The sequence below is a fragment of the Diabrotica virgifera genome, chromosome 7, assembly GCF_917563875.1.
Source record: "Diabrotica virgifera virgifera chromosome 7, PGI_DIABVI_V3a".
In the NCBI taxonomy this organism is placed as follows: Eukaryota; Metazoa; Arthropoda; class Insecta; order Coleoptera; family Chrysomelidae; genus Diabrotica; species Diabrotica virgifera.
In genome coordinates, this window is record NC_065449.1 from 121,492,026 (window position 1) to 121,516,312 (window position 24,287).

Consider the following 24,287-nt stretch of genomic DNA (forward strand, 5'->3'; position numbering starts at 1 on the left):
ACACTAAAAATTAACAAAATTGGCATAAACTCCCAATGTAAACAAAGTTAATACGGACTACCATCGGACTAACTTCGACGTTGCCAATTTTCTCATTTCACGGCTTGTAAGCTTTAGGAGGCTGTGATTATGTTGATTGTTTCCCACCTTTAAACGTATCAGATGAGTTTGTCAACTGCCACTGTCACAGTGACAGTTTTAGTTGACATACTAAGCTGATACGTGTAAAAGTGGGAAACAATAAATATAATGTAAATTCATATTAATATCGCTAAATTTCCCAGCTTGACTAGTTTCATTCCTTTTTATCTCAGAACTTAATACGTTTTCCATCTTTTGTGCTATGTTGCCGGTTATTAGCGGCTTATCACTGTATTTAACACATTAGATCAAACAAAGTACCAAATTCGACTAATTCGAAATATATGAAGAGAAGTATCCATATTTCACAAATGTGGTCTCGAAGTAAAAAAGTACAAAAAACTCGAAGAAGTACCACATAGCTTTTTATTAAAAAGGTCAATAAAATTGGACGCGTTTCGGCTCAGCAAGAGCCATCATCAGCATATAGGTACAGGAACACAAACATCAAGAACTGACCTAAAATTTAATATTATAGAGTCAAACGTGAGAATTTTAGCATATGTGGTGACAACGCCCACCTCAGTTAAGGAACTTACCAGAACAGGAAGGAAGAAGAATCAAGTAGTTTAAAAGACACATATTATTACATAAACATTCTTCGGTATTTGCTGTTAAGCGATTTTAACATTGTATTATAAATAAAACAGTAAATTTTGTGAGGACATCTTCATGTCGAGGTGAACATCTTGTGAACAGATCAGGTGTACAGAGCTTTCCGGTGAAATGTGAAATTACTGTCAATGATGACTTAATATATTACTCTAGAATGAAGTGTCATTGATGGTGAATAACTTTGTAACTAGAGACCACAAGACTAGGGAAAGGAAAAAGAAGAAGATTAAACGTCAAAATTTAATTTTAAATGGATTGAACAGCGTAAATGATAAAACTGAAGACTATATTAATGTACGAAGCAGAAGGAAACGACGAGGAAATGACTAAAAAATAATGATGAATAACAATAACCGTTATTATTGGATAAGTAACTATGAGGCGGACGAGACCAAGCAAAGTTTAAGTAGTAGTATGACAGTTTAACAAAAACCATCAATTAGGAAAAAACATATTAAAGTCGCACCATATAAATTACATTAAAACAATCCATTCAGAAATTTGCGGTTACGTGGAAGAGCGCTTCTTGGCTGGTGTTTCTAGGAACATCATCTAAGAGCGAACGTCGCCTTTTGCTTTATTATAATTATTACTGTTTTTCTAGTTTGTATTTTTTTTGAAAAAAAGCAATAAAGTCATCCAGATTTAGCCATACGGCTCACACTCCCTCTAAGGGGAAATTTACTCATCCCAGATACCTACGGTATCAAAAGGATTGAGCTCTGGTGGGACTCTTTCCGTGTTATCGAGCCCTAGGTGACTTGGTATGCTGGAGTTTCTCCCAGAAATTTTCGTACGCATCTGGCCGTCGCGAGTAGTACAGCTTTCTGCATGGTCTTATAAAGGTGTTCATTTAGACCCAGCTTTTTTATGCTTTCGAGGAGGGTCTTCGGAATGACTCCAGTAGTAGACATAATAATCGGTATCGTCTGGGTACTTTGCATTCTCCATTGCCTTCGTATTTGAATTTCCAGATCTGTGTACTTGGCGATCTTTTCAGTAAATTTACTACGTAGATTATTGTTGTTAGGTATCGCCACATCAATTAGTGTTGTTTGTCTTGTTAATTTATTAACTAGTACGAGATCTGGTCTATTATGTGCCACTGTTTGGTCTGTGAGCACAGTGCGGTCCCAGTATAGCTTGTAGTTGCCATCCTCAAGCATACTCTCGGGGACGTATTGATAATACGGGAGATGGTCCGTTTGGAGAAGTCCCAACTTGATAGCTATCTCTTGATGAAGTATTTTTCCTACTGCGTCATGCCGTTCCTTGTATTCAGTTGCAGCAAATGCCTGGCAGCCCCCTGTAAGATGTTGGATGGTTTCTTGGGCTTGACATCCATATCGGCATCTGTCGTTTTGAACCTGAGGGTCTTTGATGATATATTTCAGGTAATTTCTGGTTGGTATAACCTGATCCTGAATGGCCAGTAATGAACCCTCCGTTTCAGGGAACATCTTTCCTGCTGTCAACCAATAGTTCGACGCTGTATTGTCGACATAGTCTTGGCTGACCTCATTGGGATGTCGCCCGTGCAGAGGTTTACCCATCCAGGCGCGCATTTTTTCGTCTTTAGTGAGATGGTTTATGCGCATTTCTGGTTCCCTCAGTTTGATCGGTGTTGTGTCATCTACTGCGCAAATAGCGCGATGTAGAGTAGATGTCTTAGCTTGCATCTGAAAATAAGATCTTAAATTAGCAATTTGTTTATCTAATTGCTCACCTGTATCCATAAGTCCTCTTCCTCCTAGATTCCGTGGTAATGTCGTTCTTTCTACTGCACTTTTAGGATGGTGTTTTTGTGCCTTTGTGAGGTGTGTTCGTACTGTTCGCTGAAGATTTTCTATATCTGTTTTTGTCCACTTAACAATACCAAATGAATAGCTAAGCGCGGAACAAGCGTAGGTGTTTAGTGCCTTAAACAAATTTTTACTGTTAAGCTGTGAACGAAGCAGCTGTTTTATCCTTCGTATAAACTCAGTAGTTATCTCAGTTTTCATTTGCTTATGGTCAATTTTCCGCGCCTGCTTTACTCCTAGATATTTGTATATATCGTTTTCACCCATGGCCTCGATGTTCTGGCCATTTTGCATATCGAATCCACCGGGCTGTATCTTTCCTCTGACTATATTTAAAACGCGGCACTTGTCTAGTCCAAAGTGCATATTAATATCATTAGAGAATGTTTCTACTGTTTTTAGCATTTCTTCTAGATTGTCTCGAGTAGAAGCCATTAATTTCAAATCATCCATATACAACAGATGATTAAGCTTCGCTACTACAGTATTGTTGTTTTTAATGCTAAAACCTGAGTCAGTGGAATTTAATAGCTGTGATAGAGGGTTCATAGCCAAACAGAACCACAATGGACTCAGCGAGTCTCCTTGAAACAGGCCCCGGTTGATTGCGATATTTTCCGTTTCGATATTGTTTTCACCAGGTATTTGGAGGTGAATTTTAGTCTTCCAACTTGTCATTATATGCCTTAAAAAAGTCACTATGTTATCATCGACTTTGTATATTCTCAATATATCTATAAGCCACTCATGCGGCACTGAATCAAAGGCCTTTTTATAGTCAATAAAGGCAGTAAAGAGGTTCCTTTTTTTGGTGAATGCCTGGTTAGAAATAACTGAGTCGATGATCAGTTGTTCTTTGCAACCCATAGAACCCTTAGCGCATCCTTTCTGTTGAGGCTCTATGATATTGTTTAGAGCACAGTGTTGGTAGATACGCCGGGTTATACAGGATGTGACCAATTTATACAAAGTTGGAAGACAAGTAATTGGGCGGTACTTGGCTGGATCTTGGGTGTTATTTTGATCCTTCGGTATTAAATAAGTGGTTCCCTGAGTTAGAAATGATGGTATTTCCTGCGGGTTAGAAATAACATGATTAATTAATGTTGACAAGCACTCATGAATACTCCAAAACTTCTTAAGCCAGAAGTTCTGAACTCCGTCTGGTCCAGGAGATTTCCAGTTATGAAGCTCTTTGATGATATTTGAGACCTCATCGGTAGTGAATGGTTCGTAGTTAGCTGTGGCATAGTGGCGACAGTTGTGCGTCGTATCTTCTATCCAGCCAGCATTGTCGTTAAGAGCAGCTGGTGTGGAGAGTTGATTTCCCCAAAACTCATGAATCTCTTCTTGGCTTGGGTAAGATTTGTCGACACTTTCTACGGTGGAATTGAGTTTTTGGTAGAACGCCTTCTCAGAGTTCTCAAAAAGTGCATTGTCACATTTTCGGTTGTTACTAACTTTATACCTTCTTAATCGACCTGAATAGACGGAGAGTTTTTGTTTTAATGTACCTATCCAGACACTGTTGGGCTGTGTTATTTTCCGGATCGTATCTCGAGTGTCTTGCAGTGCTCCGCATTATTTCTTCAGCTCTCTTAATGACTTTTCTACTTGTTACACCTCTTATATATTCTGTTACTTGACCAATATCCCTACGCAGTAATTCAATTTTTCCGAGAAGTCTTTTTTCCCAAGGTGCAGTCCTGCTACAAGTCCTTCCGTTATTAGTACCCCGTCTTGTTCTGATCTTAACGCCCATTACATTAGCAATTGCTGTTGCTGCACAGTAGATTAGCATATGCAGATATTCCAATGAGTGGGCTTCTACGACATAGTTGGGTAGGACTTCAGTGTTCACAATTTGTAACAGCGCACCTAGTTTCTTACAAGAGTTTATTCGTGGTAGCGGTGGTCTGCTAAGTGGATTTGTTCCATTAAACTCTTGTACAGCACGAGCCATTTCGTTTGCTAGACTATCGCGCAACTCGTTGTTTTCCTGCTCTGTATTGTCAGGTTGAGTTTCTGCTATAGGAATCTCAGGAATCTGCTCATCAAGAACTGCATTAGGGACTTGATCTATAACTAGCTCTTGATTATTAATCTCCCGTTCGACTTCGCTTTTGATCGTATTGCGTCTAGTCTCTGGGATAAGGTTGTTTCTTATGATTACCCGGTATTGATCTGATACTCTTTGCTCCGATACTTGAATATCTGGGTACTCCCTGCAAAATTCGGCATACAGCTGTTGTCTGTAGCCGATCGTTTCTTGACCGAGGTTTGTCACCTTATAATAGGAGCGCAAAATGCTTTCGTTAATGGACACAGTCCATTTCATGCGCTGCCTCGGTCGTCCCGCTTGAGTGAGCGCCGGCTGATGTTCCAGCGCAGCACCTTCAGCGAGTGGAGCTCTTGCTGTTATTTGGCTCGCTTGTGGTTGTTGTTGTTGTTGGGCTGTAGCTGTTTGTGTGACAGGGGCCCGCCTCCTCAACACCCTGCCACCGACGTCCCGCATGCTGTCACGTCCAGCGCCGGCTCCAGACGTGCCCTGGCGATCCCCAGGCAGCGATCCTAAACATAAACCATAATTCTCCATATTAATGGGTGTGCATTTTATACCTACTGCCAGGTGTCAGTTTTTGTTCCACGGCAAGTATCCCTGCTACTCTCTGGGTATTGGCGCTACGAATACCCAGAAAGTATCCCCCATTCGCAGCGGGCCGCGCCTGATAGAAGAACTGACAAAAAACTCCCACAGGATAAAGTCGTTATTATTATTATTATTATTAAATAGCTATCACAGTCCTGAGCTGTAAATTATTGTAAAATATTAATTAATATTTATTAATTTTAATGTAATTAATATTTTTTTGTTGTCACCACATGCTAAAATTCTCACGTTTAATTCTTTATAATATTACATTGTAGGTCAGTTCTTAATGTTTGTGTTCCTGTACCTATATGCTGCGATGATGGCTCTTGCTGAGCCGAAACGCATCCAGTTTTATTGACTTTTTAATAAAAAACTTTGTGGTACTTCTTCGAGTTTTTTGTACTTTGTTAATTCTAAATAGTTGCCATGTACCTACCATAACATTAGACAGTTTAATATCCCTATGTACCAACGATTTACCGTGGATGTGATATAATGCTTGAGATATCTCATACATCCAATCCCACAAAAGGAATTCCTCAAACATAATTTTATGTACCTATGTGCAGACTGACTGATTTGCGATATAGGTCTGGCTCCCGCGTATGAAAAAAAAGTTGAATAATAGCAAGCTGAAAAATTGTTAATAGATTAAGGGTGTCTAGTCGGATAAACTTTGACATATGCGAATACTGGAACAGGGGCAGTTTTAATTGTGGAACAGGTTAAAATTTGGAACGGTCAGACCACGAAAACGGCATATTTATTTTGTCCGACAGAACAGACTGAATCTCTCCGAACAGAGATTAAACTCTCATGCAAAAATCAGACTGCTATTTATCACCTGTCATAATTCCTCTCATTTGACATATTCTACATGTTCCACTCATTTAAACGCCCATTTGGTGATAAATAGCAGTCTGATTTTTGCATGAGAGTTTAATCTCTGCTCAAAGAGTTTAAGTCTGTTCTGCCGGAAAAAATACATGTGCCGTTTTCGTGGTCTGACCGTTCCAAATTTTTAACCTGTTCCACAATTAAAACTGCGCCTGTTCCAGTGTTCCCATATATCAAAGTTTGTCCAACTAGACACCCTTAAGCTATTAACAAATTTTCAGCTTGCTATTAATCAACTTTTTTTTCATACGCGGGATCAAGACCTAATATCTAATGAAAGGTAGTACGAAGCTGGTTTTGATGAAGATAGCATGATAGCACGTCGATAGTTCAGTAATAGTCCAGGACGCATCTGTTTTGAGATGGACGTTGAGAGGTGACTCAAATTTTTTTGCAGAAATTGATTGAAAATAACTTAAGTATTAATAATTGAGTTATCCTCCCACTCAAAAAGGTCCGGAACATTGTTTAAATAAATAAAATGTCAAAAAATTAAGGAAAAATTTGACTTTGTTCTCCGTTTTTTGATTATAACTTTCAAAGTATTCACTTCCGAGAAAAGTTGCACTAACATAAAAGTTGCGTAATTAAATTTTCTACAATACACAATTGGTTAAGAATTTTAAAAAGGGTGCATCTTGTTGCAAAATAGCAATAATTGCGAAAAAAAACATAAAAAAACAAGTATTCGCATTTTACGCTTTTCAACCATTTGTGCTACACATAGGACCTTCATATTTTACCCTGAAAAACTTTATGATATAGGTAAAGAGTACTGTGAATTTTATTAAGATCGGTTTAATAGATTTTGCAAAATAAATTTTGCAATCCAGCTTTCGCAAAAATAATTCATTTTTTTTTTAAATGTTACAGGACTGACGATAAAGCAGATAGCAATTTGAATTTTTTTTTTTTGCTTATAAAAGTGTACGGTACCTTTCATTTGCAATTTGCAAAATTAAAATCGACTAATAACCACGGCGTCAGGAAATTTTTTAAATAAACATTAATTTTTGGTGCTACGCGCAGGACAGCGGTGTTCGATTTACACAAGTTGATTTCCACCAAAATTTCTTCCAATCTTTAACTAATATATTTTATTACTCTATATTTTGTTGTATTTTAATATTTTAATTCCACAAAAATCAAACTAATTTTATTATTGTTTGTGAAATATTGTTTAAACAATGGTATATGTTTAAAAATAATAAACTTTTATTCTCTAAGTTAAAATATATGAACAAAGAAAGTATTTGCTAAAAAAAGTGTTATTTTAAAAGATAGAGAATTTGTTTTTATTTTGCAATAAACAAATATATTTATTTATATCTAAATTGTACATTGAATTATACATTGTGAAATGTACTAAAAATTAAAATGTATTAATCATTATCAAAGGTCATTGGAATGTCCAATCAGAGCAAACTATCCGATGTCCTGCGCGTAGCACCAATAATTAATGTTTATTTAAAAAAATTACTGACGCCGTAATAGTTAAGCGATTTTAATTTGCAAATTTCAAATGAAAGGTACAGTACACTTCTATACGCAAAAAGAAATTTCAACTTGATATCTGCTTTATTTTTAGTCCTGTAGCATTTTGAAAAAATGAATTTTTTTTGCGAAAGCTGGATTGCAAAATTTATTTTACAAAATCTATTGAATCGATCTCAATGAAATTTACAGTATTGTTTTACTGTGTCATAAAGTTTTTCTGGGTGAAATGTGAAGGTCCTATATTTAGCATAAATGGTTGAAAAACGTAAAATGCGAATACATGTTTTTATATGGGTTTTTCGCAATCATTGCTATTTTGCAACAAGGGTGACTATTTTTTAAATATTTAACCAATTTTATGTTGTAGGAAATATATTTACGCAACTTTTATGTCAGTACAATTTTTCTCGGAAATGAATACTTTTAAAGTTATAATCATAAAACGGAGAAAAAAATCAAATTTTTCCTTCATTTTTTGACATTTTGATTATTTAAACAATGTTCCGGACTTTTTTGAGAGGGAGGATAACTTAAATATTATTATTTGTGTTATTTTCAAGCAATTTCTTCAAAAAAATTTGAGTCACCTCTCAACGTCCAAATGTACTAATATTTTTACAGATGCGCCCTAGTCTATAATAATCAGACATAAAGTTTCATTGACCCATATATTATAGTATATAACTCGCTATAATAAGTAATCACTTCTGTCGCAAGTGTCACACGCCGTTATTCATTAATGTCTTTCGTTTTTGAAATCTGTATCAATATAAGTGTAACAAAAATAAATTAGGAGTCAGTAAAAATTGAAGGGCCACGGGAAAATTAGAAGAAGTCAGAAAAAAATTGAGGAAATCAGAAAAAATTTGAGAGAATCCGAAAAAATTGGAGTGGCAGAAAAAATTGGAAGGTGTAAGAAAAATAGTAACACGTCAGAAAAAAAGAGGAGGGATCAGAAAAAAAAAGAGGAAGTCAGAAAATATTGGAGATACGATACGGGGGAGATACGATAAAATAGGAGGAAGTAAAAAATAAGTGCAGTGAATGTAGACTAGGGATGGGAAAAACCTACCGGTTATAACCTAAAACCGGTTTTTTTACTTTGCAATAACCGGTTTTACCTGTTGTTTTTTGTCCCGGTTATAACCGCTTTTTTTTTTTTAAGGTAATAACTGGTCAAAAACCGGATAAAAATTACCTCCGAAATAAATAATGAATTTGGACAAAAAATATTGTTTGCTTAAATTTATCAATAATTCTTGACTTGTTAATGTTTATATTCGTTAATGACTCTCGCACTCACTGAGAAATGTGATAAACTGAATTGGCTATTTTGATGAACTTGAGATAAGCACGTTTTGTTTGCTGAATTGGGGAATCCTTTTAAAACACATAACATATTAGTATCAATCCGCTGTGCAGTCATAATTGTTGTATTATAATAAATGCTATACCTACACAAATAAGTGTGTGGAATGTGGAATCACTTAAAAAAATGAAAAAAAAAATAAACAGTTGTGTGTACCTATCTTGTGTAAAAAGTGATTTTTTCGGAAATACAACAACTTTCCAAAAATATTTAGGACAATAGTACATTCAATTCAGAATTTGAACAATGATTCAGTATTTGTTTTTACTATTTTTGATGTTCCTTTTTTGTTTTTGTTTTTATAATTCATATACATGTAATTTTCATTGCGTTAGCTTATTATAAAGGGTGTAAAAAAAGTAGGTCATAAATTAAATCACATATTCTGGGACCAAAAATAGATCGATTGAAGCTAATTTACCTTAGTACAAATGTGCACTATAAAAAATGTTAAAAAAAAAGTTACAGCTCTTTGAAGTTACCAAATGAGAATTGATTTTTTCCAATATATCAAAAACTTTGAGATTTTATATTGAAAATAGGCATGTAGAGTATCACAAAACAAAGGGCAATGTAAATTTAACGTTGTAACCTATTGAGTATTATACAGGGTGTCCCGAAAAGATTGATCATAAATTATACCAAAGATTCTGGGGTCAAAAATAGGTTGATTGAACCTCACTTACCTATATACAATAGTGCACACAAAAAAAGTTACAGCCCTTTGAATTTACAAAATGAACATCGATTTTTTTTATATATCGAAAACTCCTAGATATTTTTTATTGAAAATGGACATGTAGCATTCTTATGGCAGCAACATTTTATAAAAAAAATAAAATTAAATTTGTGCACCCCATAAAAATTTTATGGAGGTTTTGTTCCTTTAAACCCCCCAAACTTTTGTGTACGTTCGAATTAAATTATTATTGTGACACCGTTAGTTAAACACAACGTTTTTAAAACTTTTTTGCCTATTAGTACTTTTTCGAAGAGCCAGTGTTTATCGAGATATTTAGAATATTTTTCGAATCCACCACATATTTGTATATGGTTAAGTACGATTATAGACAGCTGTTAATAATCTGAAAATTTATTTATAATTTACATTTTTAGGTATATTTTGAAAAAGAAGCCACATCTCGATAAAAGGTGACTTATCAAAAAAAGACTAAGAGGCAAAAAAGTTTTAAAAACAATGTGTTTAACTAATGGTACCACAATAATAGTTTAATTGGAACGTACACACACATTTGGGGGGTTTAAAGGAATAAAATCCTCATAAAAATTGTATGTAAATATATTAAAAAAGAAGCCTCATCTCGATAAAAACTGGCTTATCTAAAAAATACTAAGTGGCAAAAAAGTTTTAAAAACGTTGTTTTTAACTAATGGTACCGCAATAATTAATCAATTGGATCGTACACAAAAGTTTGGGGGTTTAAAGGAACAAAACCCCCATAAAAATTGTATGGGGGTTCACTATATAATTACATCTGGACAAATTTCACTATAATTTTGCTTTAAGATGCTCCTGCCATTAGAATGATAGATGTCCATTTTCAATAAAAAATTTTTAATAGTTTTCGATATATTGAAAAAAATCGATTTTCATTTTGTAACTTCACATGGCTGTAACTTTTTTTATGATCACATTTGTACTAAGGTAAGTTAGGTTCAGTCGAACTATTTTTGACTCCAGAATGTGTGGTATAATTTATGACCAATCTTTTTGGGACACCCTGTATATAAAACCGAAAACCGGTTTTTGGAATAACCGGTTTTTTGACCGGTTATAACCGCCAGGTTAAACCGCAAGTTAAAAAAACCGGTATAACCGAAAACCGGTGTTTTACCAACAACCGCCATCCCTAATGTAGAAGGCAATTGACCTCTCAAGGGGAGCAATGGATATCTCATATAAGGGCATGTTAATATCTCAAAAAATATAAATTTTGCTCAACAGCAAATTACCTTTATAGTTGACAATATCAAAAATTATGACATCATAATAATCGAAAAAAAAATGCAAATTTGTAATAAATTTTCATTTATTACAAAAATGATTTCCACAAATTTTAACAAAACAAAATACATTGCAAAATCGTACGAAAATTGACTGAGTTAATAGATCTTTTTCTATCTAAAAAAGTGTATTTTCCTCCCTTGAATGATTATTGTAAAATTGTTATACAAATAGCTATTAGTTGCCAATTACGGTATTTTCAATTTTGAAAACTCTTTTTTTTTGTAATAAATATTTTTAACGAGTAAATTTATAAAAAATGAGCACAATTTAATATTTGAAAATGTGTCGATTCTGTTTGCTACATTTCATATTTTCATCAATAAAACGCTATGACTGGCTTTAATACTTATTGATTTTATTATTTTATAGACTCACAATCACAGCTTCATGTCCCATGAACCTACAGTATTTTCCGATGGACCGGCAGCTCTGTCACATAGAAATTGAAAGTTGTAAGTTTCCTTTTATTTTTATCTAAAAAACCTTGTGAAATATTTTGTGTGTACATTTGTGATTGTGAATAATACTTTTGAGATATTTTATAGATATCAACAGATACCTGTGTCTGTGCTTAACTTCTTCAATGCCCACGAAGCACCAGAGTTTTGTCTCTTTTTTGTATAGGGCACTCAGACCACTGTAGATTTTTATTAATATTAGTGATATATTGTTAAAAAAAAAATAAAAAATCTTTAAGGTTTATTAAAAATGCAATTTTATGAAAACACTTTTACACTTAAACAATTTCAAAATTTCAATTATTTATTTAATAGGGTATATTTACTACATTTATTTTTCCTCAAATTCTTTTTTGCCAAATATGTTATTTGAGTAGTATCTTCAGAAAAGTTGTATAGAGAATCTAGAATGCATATAACAATTTATCATTTAGAATCGCTTTATGTGTGGTAAACGCTGTTTTTACAGCAGATTTAAGAAGAATTTCCCATATTAGTCGTGGTTTAAAATGGCAGTTTGGCAGAATATTTGAAGTGCAAATCTTCTATCTGTAACAGCAAAATTCCGTCATTACGTTTAAAAAAAAGTAAACCTAAAATCCAGTAATAACCTATCATGTAGTAAATATTAGATACTTAACATAATATATACAAAAACAAAAATATGGTGATAGTCATATTATACAAGCTTGTATCAAATCTGTAACGCAGGGAATAATCTATTCTGAGTCCTAATTACACATACGTACTCATAATTATTTAGAACCTGCTTGTATAAACTCACTGTATAATTTTTGTAGATTACTAAACCTTAAAGAAGAAAAATGTATATGATAAGTAAATAAAAACAATAATATTAACAATAATCATTTGTATGTATATGTATATGTTAAGTTAATCTACAGCGATCTATGTACGCAGGCTGGAAATATTTGAATGTCCCATTGATAACCATGATGTAACTTACATTGGCCTATAAACGTATTGAGGAATATACTTATCTAACAATCTCTGTACGAAGTAATAGCTAAAGCACAATAGGATAACTATTTTAGGAAAATATGCTTACCAGACATTTTAATATAACTCTGAACCTAATAGTTAAATTTTAAGACCAGGTATTACATACGAAAATCTCAACATATTGAATAAACCCTCTCAAGTAATATCTAAATTTATTCCTAGACCTTTTGTAATTGTAAAATGCAAGCACAAAGAAAAATATTTTCTTCTTATCCTTACCTTTTTCGCGCTTACACGCGTTCATAAAAAACTATTATACTAAAAAAAATACCATAAGCTTACCATTTTCTCAGATACAGAGCTTACTTAAATAACTACTTAAAGATCATCTCAACATAAAGTTTTAATAGTTTTATTATTTATTAATGCATGATCTCTAGTATGTGTATTCGTATATATTTTTGTTATCTTAATATTTGTTAATTGCTATTACTTTGTTATCAGTATATTGCCTTCAAATATTGCTTTATTCATTTATCAGGAAGACCACATTGATTCATATTGAACTTATGTTATCAACATAAGTCCATCAACGTGTAATATTATGTCCAATACAATTTAAATCAAAATGAACTGACGCGAGCTTAAACTGGCGTCTATGTATTTCAGTAAAGTAATGTGCATGTAACCTTCTGTGAAGGTCCAGTTTCACGGTTTTCAGATCGCGCAAGTGCCCCTAAGGCTACGGCTCCACGGGCGAGAAATTGACGCTAGCAGTAGCCGTAAAACGAACTTAAGGTTCCGCGGAACGGAATTGGAATAGCCGAACTGAACCGACTACGCACAAGTCCTGTAGTCGGTACAGTTCGGCTGTTCTTATTCCGTTCCGCGGAACCTTAAGTTCGTTTTACGGCTACTCCTAGCGTCAATTTCTCGCCCGTGGAGCCGTAGCCTAAGATGACGATCACTTAGGCTAAGCGAACGGCTCCACGAGCGACAAGTTTACGCCAGCAGTAGCTATAAAACGAACTAGAGGTTCCGCGAAACGGAATAGGAATAGCCGAACTGGACGGACTACAGAACTTGTGCGTAGTCGGTTCAGTTCGGCTATTCCTATTTCGTTCCGCGGAACCTTAAGTTCGTTTTACTGCTGGCGCAAACTTGTCGTTCGTGGAGCCTAGGTAGTCGGAACTGACGCTTTACCTGCCTTTCGAAGCACGGAGGCGGCTCAATAAAATTATAAATTGGATAATTTCTGATATAAGTGTCGGGAATCGATTCTGGGCCTTCCAGCTTGTTAAGCCAGTAACGTTGTCCGTTAGCTACGGCACACACTACTCTATTTCAGTTACGTAGTATACATCCGTCCGTAGTATACCTAGTAAGATCAGTTACTATTAATTATATAAAATCACTAGATTTTAGATACATCAGTATTTTTTGGTCAAATATTTTCCAGCCTGCAGCACCTAATACACAGATAGCTCTTGATTCTGGCAGAGCAACACACGGAAGCTCCTCGACTAATTTTTATAAAACAAATGCTTAAACTTACATTGATTGCCAAAAACTATTAAAAATAATGACAAAATATCGATTTTTTTGTAAATTTACCGTAAGCGATATTTTACTTTATTTTTAATACTTAAACATTTTCCTTTCATTAACTAAATGGTCTTTGGAGTGAAGCAGCCGCTAATATTACCTATACTTTCATTTTATTTCAGTTTCGTTCCTTAGTGACAATTTGAAAAATGTTGGATTTTCTTAGTCTAAAGACATAAAATCATTGACAAATTAGGGGTTAATATCAAATATTTAAATCTTTTACACATTATTTTTAGCCGGCTAATTGCCATAATACTTCTGCTTGTTTAGTGTAAGTATAATTAAAGAAAACCCAAGATAGTGGATATGACAGAATCGGAATGGGACGTTTCGATGCCGCCGGTTCATCGCCGGCCGTTTCGATGCCGCCGGTTCATCGCCAGTCCATTTCATCGCCGTCATATCTCGCATTTCCTAGAATTCCTAATTAATACTAAAAATAACTAATAATTGTAGCTGTCGAAAATTCGGAAATATATCAGATAGCGATTAATTGACTGGCGATGAATCGGCCGGCATCGGCATCGAACTGGCCGCATCGAAACAGCGGCGATGGAACGTTCTAGACCCGACAGAATGGTAAAATGTATTATCTTTAAGAGCATAGACACAAAATTTCGGACCAATGCTTTTCAAATGCATTAATATGTTTCGAATGTTGAGAAAACCAATATATATTTTTGAAAATTTTAAACGCAGAATGAAAGGCCGAAGGCCGAGGGCCGAAATTACCGTGGCCCGAAAGTCCCTTAGAATAAACAAAAAGTTTCTTTTAAATAAGGTATTTAAAATTAAACATCACACTAAATTTTCTCTTTTTTACCCCTGTAACTTATTAAAATAAATAAAGGGTGATTCAGTGAAACGGTACGATTTGACAACGCTGCTGACGATAAAATAGAGAAGCCGCGGGTTTGCGACGTAAACGTTGTGAGTCTAGAAATTGGGAAGTTTAGTTATCATGGAGACGTGATCTGGTGAACAACGCGTATTTGCTGTGAAAGCTTATTACAAAAATGGTGAAAGTCTTGTGCGTGTACAACGAGAATTTCGTTTACACTACCATTTGCCGCTCCGTTTACAAGACCAAATTACAAGACTTGGGTTAGGAACTTCGAAAGTAGTGGTTCAACATCACAAAAAAGAGGTGGCAGTGTCATAACTGCTCGCATCCCACAGAATATTGAAGCGGTTCCAAATTCATTACACGCGAGTCCTCGCAGATCTCTGCGACGACCCGCATGTAATGAATTTGGCACCGCTTCAATATTCTGTAGTGTGCGGTCGGTTCTGACACTGCCACCTCTTTTCTGTGATATTGAACCACTACTTTCAAAGTTCCTAACCCAAGTCTTAATAGCCATGTTAGACGGAAATGTGCGTGGGGCGGCAAATGGTAGTGTAAACGAAATTCTCGTTGTACACGCACAAGACTTTTACCATTTTTGTAATAAGCTTTCACAGCAAATACGCGTTGTTCACCAGATCACGTCTCCATGATAACTAAACTTCCCAATTTCTAGACTCACAACGTTTACGTCGCAAACCCGCGGCTTCTCTATTTTATCGTCAGCAGCGTTGTCAAATCGTACCGTTTCACTGTATCACCCTTTATTTATTTTAATAAGTTACAGGGGTAAAAAAGAGAAAATTTAGTGTGATGTTTAATTTTAAATACCTTATTTAAAAGAAACTTTTTGTTTATTCTAAGGGACTTTCGGGCCACGGTAATTGGAAATGCTTCCCACTCTCCAGGTTCACAACGTTTACGTCGCAAGCCCGCGGCTCCTCTATTTTATCGTCAGTAGCGTTGTCAAATCGTACCGTTTCACTGAATCACCCTTTATTTATTTTAATAAGTTACAGGGGTAAAAAAGAGAAAATTTAGTGTGATGTTTAATTTTAAATACCTTATTTAAAAGAAACTTTTTGTTTATTCTAAGGGACTTTCGGGCCACGGTAATTGGAAATTCTTCCCACTCTCCAGGTTCACAACGTTTACGTCGCAAGCCCGCGGCTCCTCTATTTTATCGTCAGTAGCGTTGTCAAATCGTACCGTTTCACTGAATCACCTTGTATTATAGAAGTTTTCAGGGACTTTCAACCCTCGGTGATAATGTAATATTTCATTATGCGTATAAATTTTTTAAAAATACTTATTAGTTTTCTTAGGATTCGAAAAAAATTAATTCATTTAAAATTCATTTGCGACAAATAATGGCATATATTTTACAGATGAAAACAAAAGCTCTTGGTGAAAGTGGTCTGTAAAAAATAATGATTTGGTGTCTAAACCTATAAGAATTCTAAAAATCAAGCATTCATTTATCTAGGAGTGTGAGATTTAACGACGACGGCTGTTTTATGATGATCCGTTTACTTCGAGGATTATGCATAGTCCATACATATGCCCCTACGCTCAGAGAGTGTCATAACTCAAAAAAATGTAAAATCGGTTTTATTGCACCAGCAGGTTAATAAAGCTATAAACTCCTATCTCACAAAGTGTCACGTCTATGGGTCAAGTATTTATCGTTAGATGACACTAGTGTCATTATACGATTATCCAAAATCAACGACGCACTGAACACAAACAGTGTCACATATCGACTTGTGCAAAGCATTTGTCCATCTAAGATGTGTATAAATAGTTCAGAGAAATAAGGAAAAAAAAATAGCCTGTTTGTGACACAACTCCCTCCAGGCCGAAACCAAATTTTTTGAGTAATATGGACATCTATAATAATCTATATATTTCCTGCAGCCGATTTTGATGATATACATAGTTATAAACAAATGAAGATCAAAAAACGGTAAATTTTCGCTTTTTTCGTCTATTACTAAGAAAATAGTCATTTTAAACAAATTTGAGAATAAGAAACTCATAAACGGTATAAAAAACTTCAATATGGCGTTTGCTTAATATGTCTATCCTTATTGGTTGCTTAGAAAATTGCAAAATAAATCATAAATTTTGAGTTTTTATAAATATTTATAACTTATGTAAAAATTAACTTAGCACCTTCTTATTACACGGAATGCTGAGACTTACAGTGCTTAATTCATACCCTAAATTTCGAAGAAATTGGTCAAATAGTTTAAAAGTTATTTAATTTCTTTTTCCCAAATTTATTTTTTTTGCAACACTGTAAGTCAGAAAATGATGAAGCTACAGTAATACTTTGGATAGTTTATGGAAGAAGGAATTTTACAGTATTAATTTAATTCAAAAAAATTACAAAAAATAATTATAAATATTGCAAAATTATTTTGCAAAAACATGTGAATTGAAAAAATGGGGGGGCTAACTTTGTCACTAATTGTCCTAGGACAGTTGTTTTTCTTTCTAAATGTGTATAAAAATTCAGTCTTTCTCAATATGAAAAAATAATTTTTCTACAGGTAACGGTTAAAAAGTTATTCTAATTGTTTATAAGTAAGCAAAAAAACGACATGTTTTTTCAAAATAATTTTACACTGTTTAAAATTATCTTTTGTCATTTATTTTTAATAATGGTAATAGTATAAATGTTCTTCTTTCATAAACTGTCCGAAGTATGATTCTAACCTCATAATTTTCTGGCTTGTAGCGTTGCAAAAAAAAATGAATTTGGGATAAACAAATTAAATAACTTTTAAACTATTTGACCAATTGCTTTGAAATTTAAAATATAATTTAAGTACAAGAAGTGTCAGCATTCCGTGTAATAAGAAGGTTCTAAGTTAATTTTTACATAAGTTATGAATATTTTTATAAACTCAAAATTTATGATTTATTTTGCAATTTTCTAAGCAACCAATAAGGATGGAGATATTCGGCGAACGCCATATTGAAGTTTTTTATACGATTTATGAGTTTCTTACACTCAAATTTGTTTAAAGTGCTTAACTTTTTGGTAATATACGAAAATAGCGAAAATTTAGCGTTTTTTGATCTTCATTTGTTTATAACTATGTATATCATCAAAATCGGCTGCAGTAAACATATAGGTTAATAATATAGATGTCCATACTACTCAAAAAATTTGGTTTCGGCCTGGAGGGGGATGTGTCACGAGAAAAATCTTATTTCTCTGGACTAAAAGCGTCGTTTGTCTAGTTAAGATAGCATATGTGATTAGTTTATTCAAAACAATCTGCGTCTGTGCTCAAGAAAAGTGACACCTTTATCCTTATTTATCTTTCTTTTTGCAGTATTTTCTGTTACTTGTATTTAAAGTTACATCATTAAAAAGTATAAGTGTGTTAAACAGATAATAATAATATTATATTCTGTACTGCAAGTGTTACTTTTGGTAAATAATGTTTCGTAAATTTTTCGTTATTTTATCTGTATAGTGTCACAACTCAACAATTTTTTTTTTAATATTTTTAATATACTTAATACGCTATTTTATAGAGCTTCAAAAACTATTGTAACTGACCAAAAAAGGGATTATCCTAATTTTAAATTTTTGAATTAAGCCCGAAAATGTTGTAGGACAAACTTTTAACGTCGGTTTCTCGAAACTTTGCTTTTTTGACTTATGACGCTCTTTAACCGTAGGTGCGATATATTCTGAAATATTGTTTATCACATTTCGATTGCGACAAAGGCAAATAATTTCAAAGATATGTTTTAAGAAAATACCTGATCGACAGATATTGATTGCTGTGGTTGCTTTTATATACAACCAAATATGAAAGTCTTATTTTTCAAGTGTCACCTCCGCGACGGAGGTCGGCAATCATCATAGCTATTCGGACTTTGGAGCCGGCTGCTCTGAAAATTTTATTTGATGTACATCCGTAAAGTTTGTTTAGCAGTAAATGGTTGACTTCAATTAGTGCGGTCGTAAATATTATTAAATTTTTTTGACTTGGCCCATTTTTAAGACCGATTCGGAGCGATAAGCAAACGAGGTAGACAGAGTTGATCTTTTGACATTTAACATTGACTAGACGGTACTCCTATAATAAAGCAAAGGATCCACAAAATTTACAATAATTACGACGACAAAAACAAAAAAACGGATGTAAAATATATTGCTTTGCCTTATATATCCGAAATTAATGTTTTCAAATGTATTTTAAAATAAATTAAATCTATTTTAATTGATAAGATTATAGAAAAACCTACGTTCAAACATATTTAAATTTTACCTGAAACCGGGCCTTTTATACTATTATCGGTTAACCCTAGGTTGTTTGTAGTCGCTACTATTTGAAGTCAACCATTTACTGCTAAACAAACTTTACCATTCTCTCAGGTTGCACAGCCACGATTTTCTGCGTGAATCTATGCTTCTTTGTCCTTGAATCATCTTTCCCCGCATAATGAGTTGGGGCAAGTAGTATCTCTCTCCACGTATCCGAGATATTCCAATTTTCCAAATATGAAAGTAGCCATATTTTGATGTTTGAAAATGAATGCTATTTATAGAATTTATCTGGGCCCAACCATGAACATACTTATATTGGGCATTTTGGAAAAAGAAAGGGTAGTTATTGCATCCTTTTGATGATCTACAGATAATGAGTGCATCTAATCCATTCAATATGGAAGGAAAAATTTAAAAATATTTATTAGTTTTCACAGGATTAGAAAAAAATGAATGGATTTAAAAAGCAATGGAGCCGAAATTTTACGCCCACGCCCTTAATAAATAATTTCTCGTAGAAGTTCTGTCGTAAGTTATTCCTTTTTATTTACCTGTTCTCGTTTTACCGTTGCTTATTATAAAATTATACTAAACGTTTATTATTCAGTATTTTAAATGTAGTTTTGAGTTAATTGTATAATGTACATTATATAATTATTTCATATGAAGAAGCCATTTGGCGTTATGGCGATTGTAGATACGATTTTCAAACTTTTTGCTAGGTTGGACAAATGTACTAATGAAACTGCCATGCTAAATAAATAAAGCAAAAATATGCAAAATAATGATATTATATGTATATATGTATTTCCTAAAATGACGCAAAAATTTTAAATAATAAAAATCAATATAAGGATTACAAGATTATATTCAAACTATATTACCTGTAGATAAATTTGAAAGAACTATTGTTGTAGCATTCGTAACCAAAAAAAATGGTGTATAAATATTATTATACTTACACTAAATTTATAATCAAGATGCAGTAGAAATAAACAAAACAAGAGATACGTTAAATGCTACTAGGAGCACTCCCGAATCATAATTTACAATGTATAAACTTTGGAAATCATGATTTGGGATTTACAATGTATATAATACATTGTAAATTATTATGATTCAGGAGTTCTCCTAGTAGCATTTAACGTGTCTTGGTTTGTTTATTTCTACTGCATCTTGTTTGTAAATTTAGATTAGTTTATCATATTATTACTTATAATATACTTAAATCCAGCATTTTTAAATGTCAACAGTGAATTTTTGTGGTATTTTTCGGTATCCTTCTCATATACAGCACTCGCGGAAGGGCCGAACCAAGTATTACATTCTGAGTGAATCGTGACGAGCTTTGGCGCATCAGTACGGCGCACCGAGCTCACTATTTTGAAAGGCTCTTTTCAAACTGGCTGTTTTACAAATGGCTGATGCACTCTCTGGTGGCGGCACCCGGAACCCGGAACCACCGGTCCCACCCGGAACCGCCACACCCGATTGTACACTCGGACAAGTTGACTTCAGTTTTTTTTTTTATTACAAGTTTTTGATGTCTTGGTTGAACGTCGACCAAGGGCATGGTTTTTGAATAATTTTTTGTTAATTATCACTTTTTGTTGTGTCCAAGTCTGGTCTATTTTTAAAATCAAGCAAACGTTGTTGCTAAATGGTTGAGCGGAGTAAGTATTAAACTTATTTACATTTATTTTTTACGTTAAAGTCATATTCATTTTATCTGATAGTTGTTTTGGCCGCTAATATTGCAAGAACAGATTTAAAATGATTCGGAATACTGCTGTTGATGCTAACGCTAATATTGATATTTAATGCATTACATATTTCTAATAAGAGGTATGAGAAACATAATAATATGTCAATTTTATTTTGTTATACGTAAATTAATTTTTATTGTATTAACGGAGTGCTAAGGATCTAAAATTTATATAACGCAACACACATATTGCGTACTGATATGAATAATGACAAGAAGATAATATGTACATACATATGTACTAGAATAGACATCGGGGTTAAAAATAACTAGCAAAAATATCGTTTAAGGGGTTATCTTTTGAACACTATATTGATTGACAAAATTAGAAAAATAATACATAACAATTATTGATTCTAAAGAGAAAAAGTAAAACATTAACAATAAGAAATAATTGAAAAAAAAAATAGATTGCAGTATTTTACGAAAAATAACCCCACATCGTATCGTCGTATATTGAAACATCCAAGGCTATGAGAACACTGTTGTATTAAATAGGTGTGTTGTTACTGCCTTCTGGTTCTAATTAATTAAAAAGACTAAACACGTCTTACTATACATTATATTTTATTCACTGGTATCCAATATCTAAACAATAACATTAATGATTCATAGCGCCTTACTACATACTAACTTCTAATAATTATTTGTATATCTATATCCATACTGATTGCTCAGCGTGTTTTTATACCTATCTGAACCATAACAAATATAGTTCAAGTTCACTCGTAATAAACATGTGATACAAACTATAAGCTATTGTTTTTATGTATGTTCAATACCCTAAAGGTTAATAACATCATATTTAAATTATGATTTATACAGAGGGTTCATAATATACCACATCTCCGCCGTTAAAAAAGAAAGTCCTAAGAAGAGAAGAAGAATATCTGACGGTATATTCCTCTTTCCCTTTTACAAAATGTTTATGGTTACCTAATACTATTTTCAAAAATTAAATTTCCTAACTATGCTAACTAACTGTAATATGGTACGTTTCAGATCAATCGATTTTTCCCTAAACATGTATATTCTTTTTCCTATTTTATACAAAAGTTCATATTTTCCCTATACTAAACTGGTATTTTATAACCTATTACTAGTTCACGTACTTTCACGTCGTGTCTTTTCGTCCTTGTTTTTTTCGTTCACTAATTCACTTCATCAAAACAGTGTCCACAGTGAATGAAATTGATCCTTACTTTTAAATAGTCTTTTAGTGCCTATAAGCCGTAATTAATCTAATTGTAATAAAATCTCGAATTTAATACTTCCTAAGCTAAGCTAAATATTACCTAAACTTCTATTAAATAGTATATATATTATGGTATAAAAAAATAATTTAACGTTACTTTGCTATTTCATCTTATTATTTCAGTCTTATTTTCATTTATTTATATACACCTTACTAACTTTAGAATATTGTACCTATAATAGAAATGTAATCTCTCTAAAACTTTTAATATGTCTCTAAAAAACTTCTAATAACTCTCTTGTACCTATAATAAAGATTTAATCTCTCTAAGAACTTCACTTTTTGTGTCCCTTTGCTTACTATCTACTAACACTATTGTAAGATATTGTCTATGCTTAATTCAAACACTTCCATTTTCCGCGAAAATTTAACCTGAATTCATTATATGCATTTAAAAATAAGTTATTTATAATTTACGTTACTTTAGAAAAAAAATTTACAACTTCAATTCTTAAACACAATTCAATGATTAGCTACTTATTTGATATTATTCTTAATTCTGCTTTATTTTGACATTTCTTACAAATTTTATGTCTCTTCTTTCATTTTTCCCACATATTTTAATAAAATTCTCTTTTTTCCTTTCTTTTCTTCTTGTCTGGTACTACAACTCATATAATTCATTTTTCTTCATATAATAGCACTTCTACAGTGTACATAATTCATCTTCATATAACAATCATTTGTCATTTAATCATCAATATATCATTTCATAATATAACATCATAATAATCACTTCCTGTACTTATCCCCCAATGCCTACGTTCGACTAATCAAAGTGGCTTTACTCGAGAGAAAAGTTCCAATTCTTCTACATATTCCATATAACAATCATAATACTCAATACTAGCCACGAAACCTCTACAATCTACCTTAACAGAAGCGGGTATAACATCGTTGGCTAGATCAAATTCTTTTACAAATTTCACAACCTCAATCCCTTGCTTTGAGGCCGTTGTTTATTCACGAATAATCATGAATAAAATAGGTACCCTTCAAAACACAGAGTGGGTCTCTAATAAGCTTTCAAGCTTCTATAAATCACTTAGTACCTTCCTAATTTGACAAGAGCAGTGGGTTTCTTATTGTCTCTAGTTGCCTCATAATATTTAGCTTATAATATTGTTAGTTCTTCTTCTTATCTATATAGTCCTCCAGATTCTTTATCTCGACTCTTCAGGTCGGTTCGTTAAAAATATATCTGTTGCTTATAGCAATGTTTGTCTTAAAGCTCTTATATCAACGTATGTCATCACTAATCATTATTCATTAAAAAAATTTCATTTATATATCCTTTATATATCATTTATCGCACAAAAATTATTAATTCAGGTTCATCTCATACAAAATTTAACACAAAATCGATGAAAATGTATCTATAGAATCAATAAATATCAATAATAAAAACAACTGGCTAATAAAAAAAATAGCATATGCAAAAGTTAGATAAAAATATTCAAAATAAGTTTATATCTCAAAATTCGATAGAATTTTTGGAAAAAATTCGATATTCCATAAAATATTCAAAAATAACCGTACTAAAAATCGAAATCGGATAGAGATTTTTCAAATAAATTCAATAAAGATTCAAAATTCAATAAAAATTCAAGAATAGCATATATAATAAACTTCTATAAAAATATTCAATTCAAAAATCACTTCATGTTTCAAAATTCATAGATATTCTTAAAAAAAAATCGATACTTCATAAATTATTCAAAAATCAGCAAAGATAAATATTCAATTTTCAATAAAAATATAAAAACGAGGGAAGCATTTTTAATAAAGATAGACATTCTTACTTACATTTTATCACTTTGTCTTTTCACTGGGTTTCCTGTCCATCTTCGTCCTGGTCCATCTTCGCCGTCTCCGTTTCCAATTTGTTACCGCCATCTCTGCTCCTTCAGAAGACCTCCTCTAGTCTGCAGGATCAGCCATGTATTAAATAGTGTGTTGTTACTGCCTTCTGGTTCTAATTAATTAAAAAGACTAAACACGTCTTACTATACATTATATTTTATTCACTGGTATCCAATATCTAAACAATAACATTAATGATTCATAGCGCCTTACTACATACTAACTTCTAAT

The 24,287-nt window shown here is 32.9% G+C and overlaps 1 protein-coding gene across 4 annotated transcripts in view; it reads left to right on the plus strand.

Annotated features, from left to right (window-relative positions):
* LOC114334919 (gamma-aminobutyric acid receptor subunit beta) overlaps nt 1-24,287 on the plus strand; it is a 609,053-nt gene that overhangs the window by 408,757 nt on the left and 176,009 nt on the right. For all 4 annotated transcript variants that reach the window (XM_050656321.1, XM_050656322.1, XM_050656320.1 and 1 more), the window contains exon 5: nt 11,373-11,455. In XM_050656321.1, the coding sequence (XP_050512278.1) occupies nt 11,373-11,455 (83 nt within the window). The remainder of the gene's footprint in view (nt 1-11,372; nt 11,456-24,287) is intronic.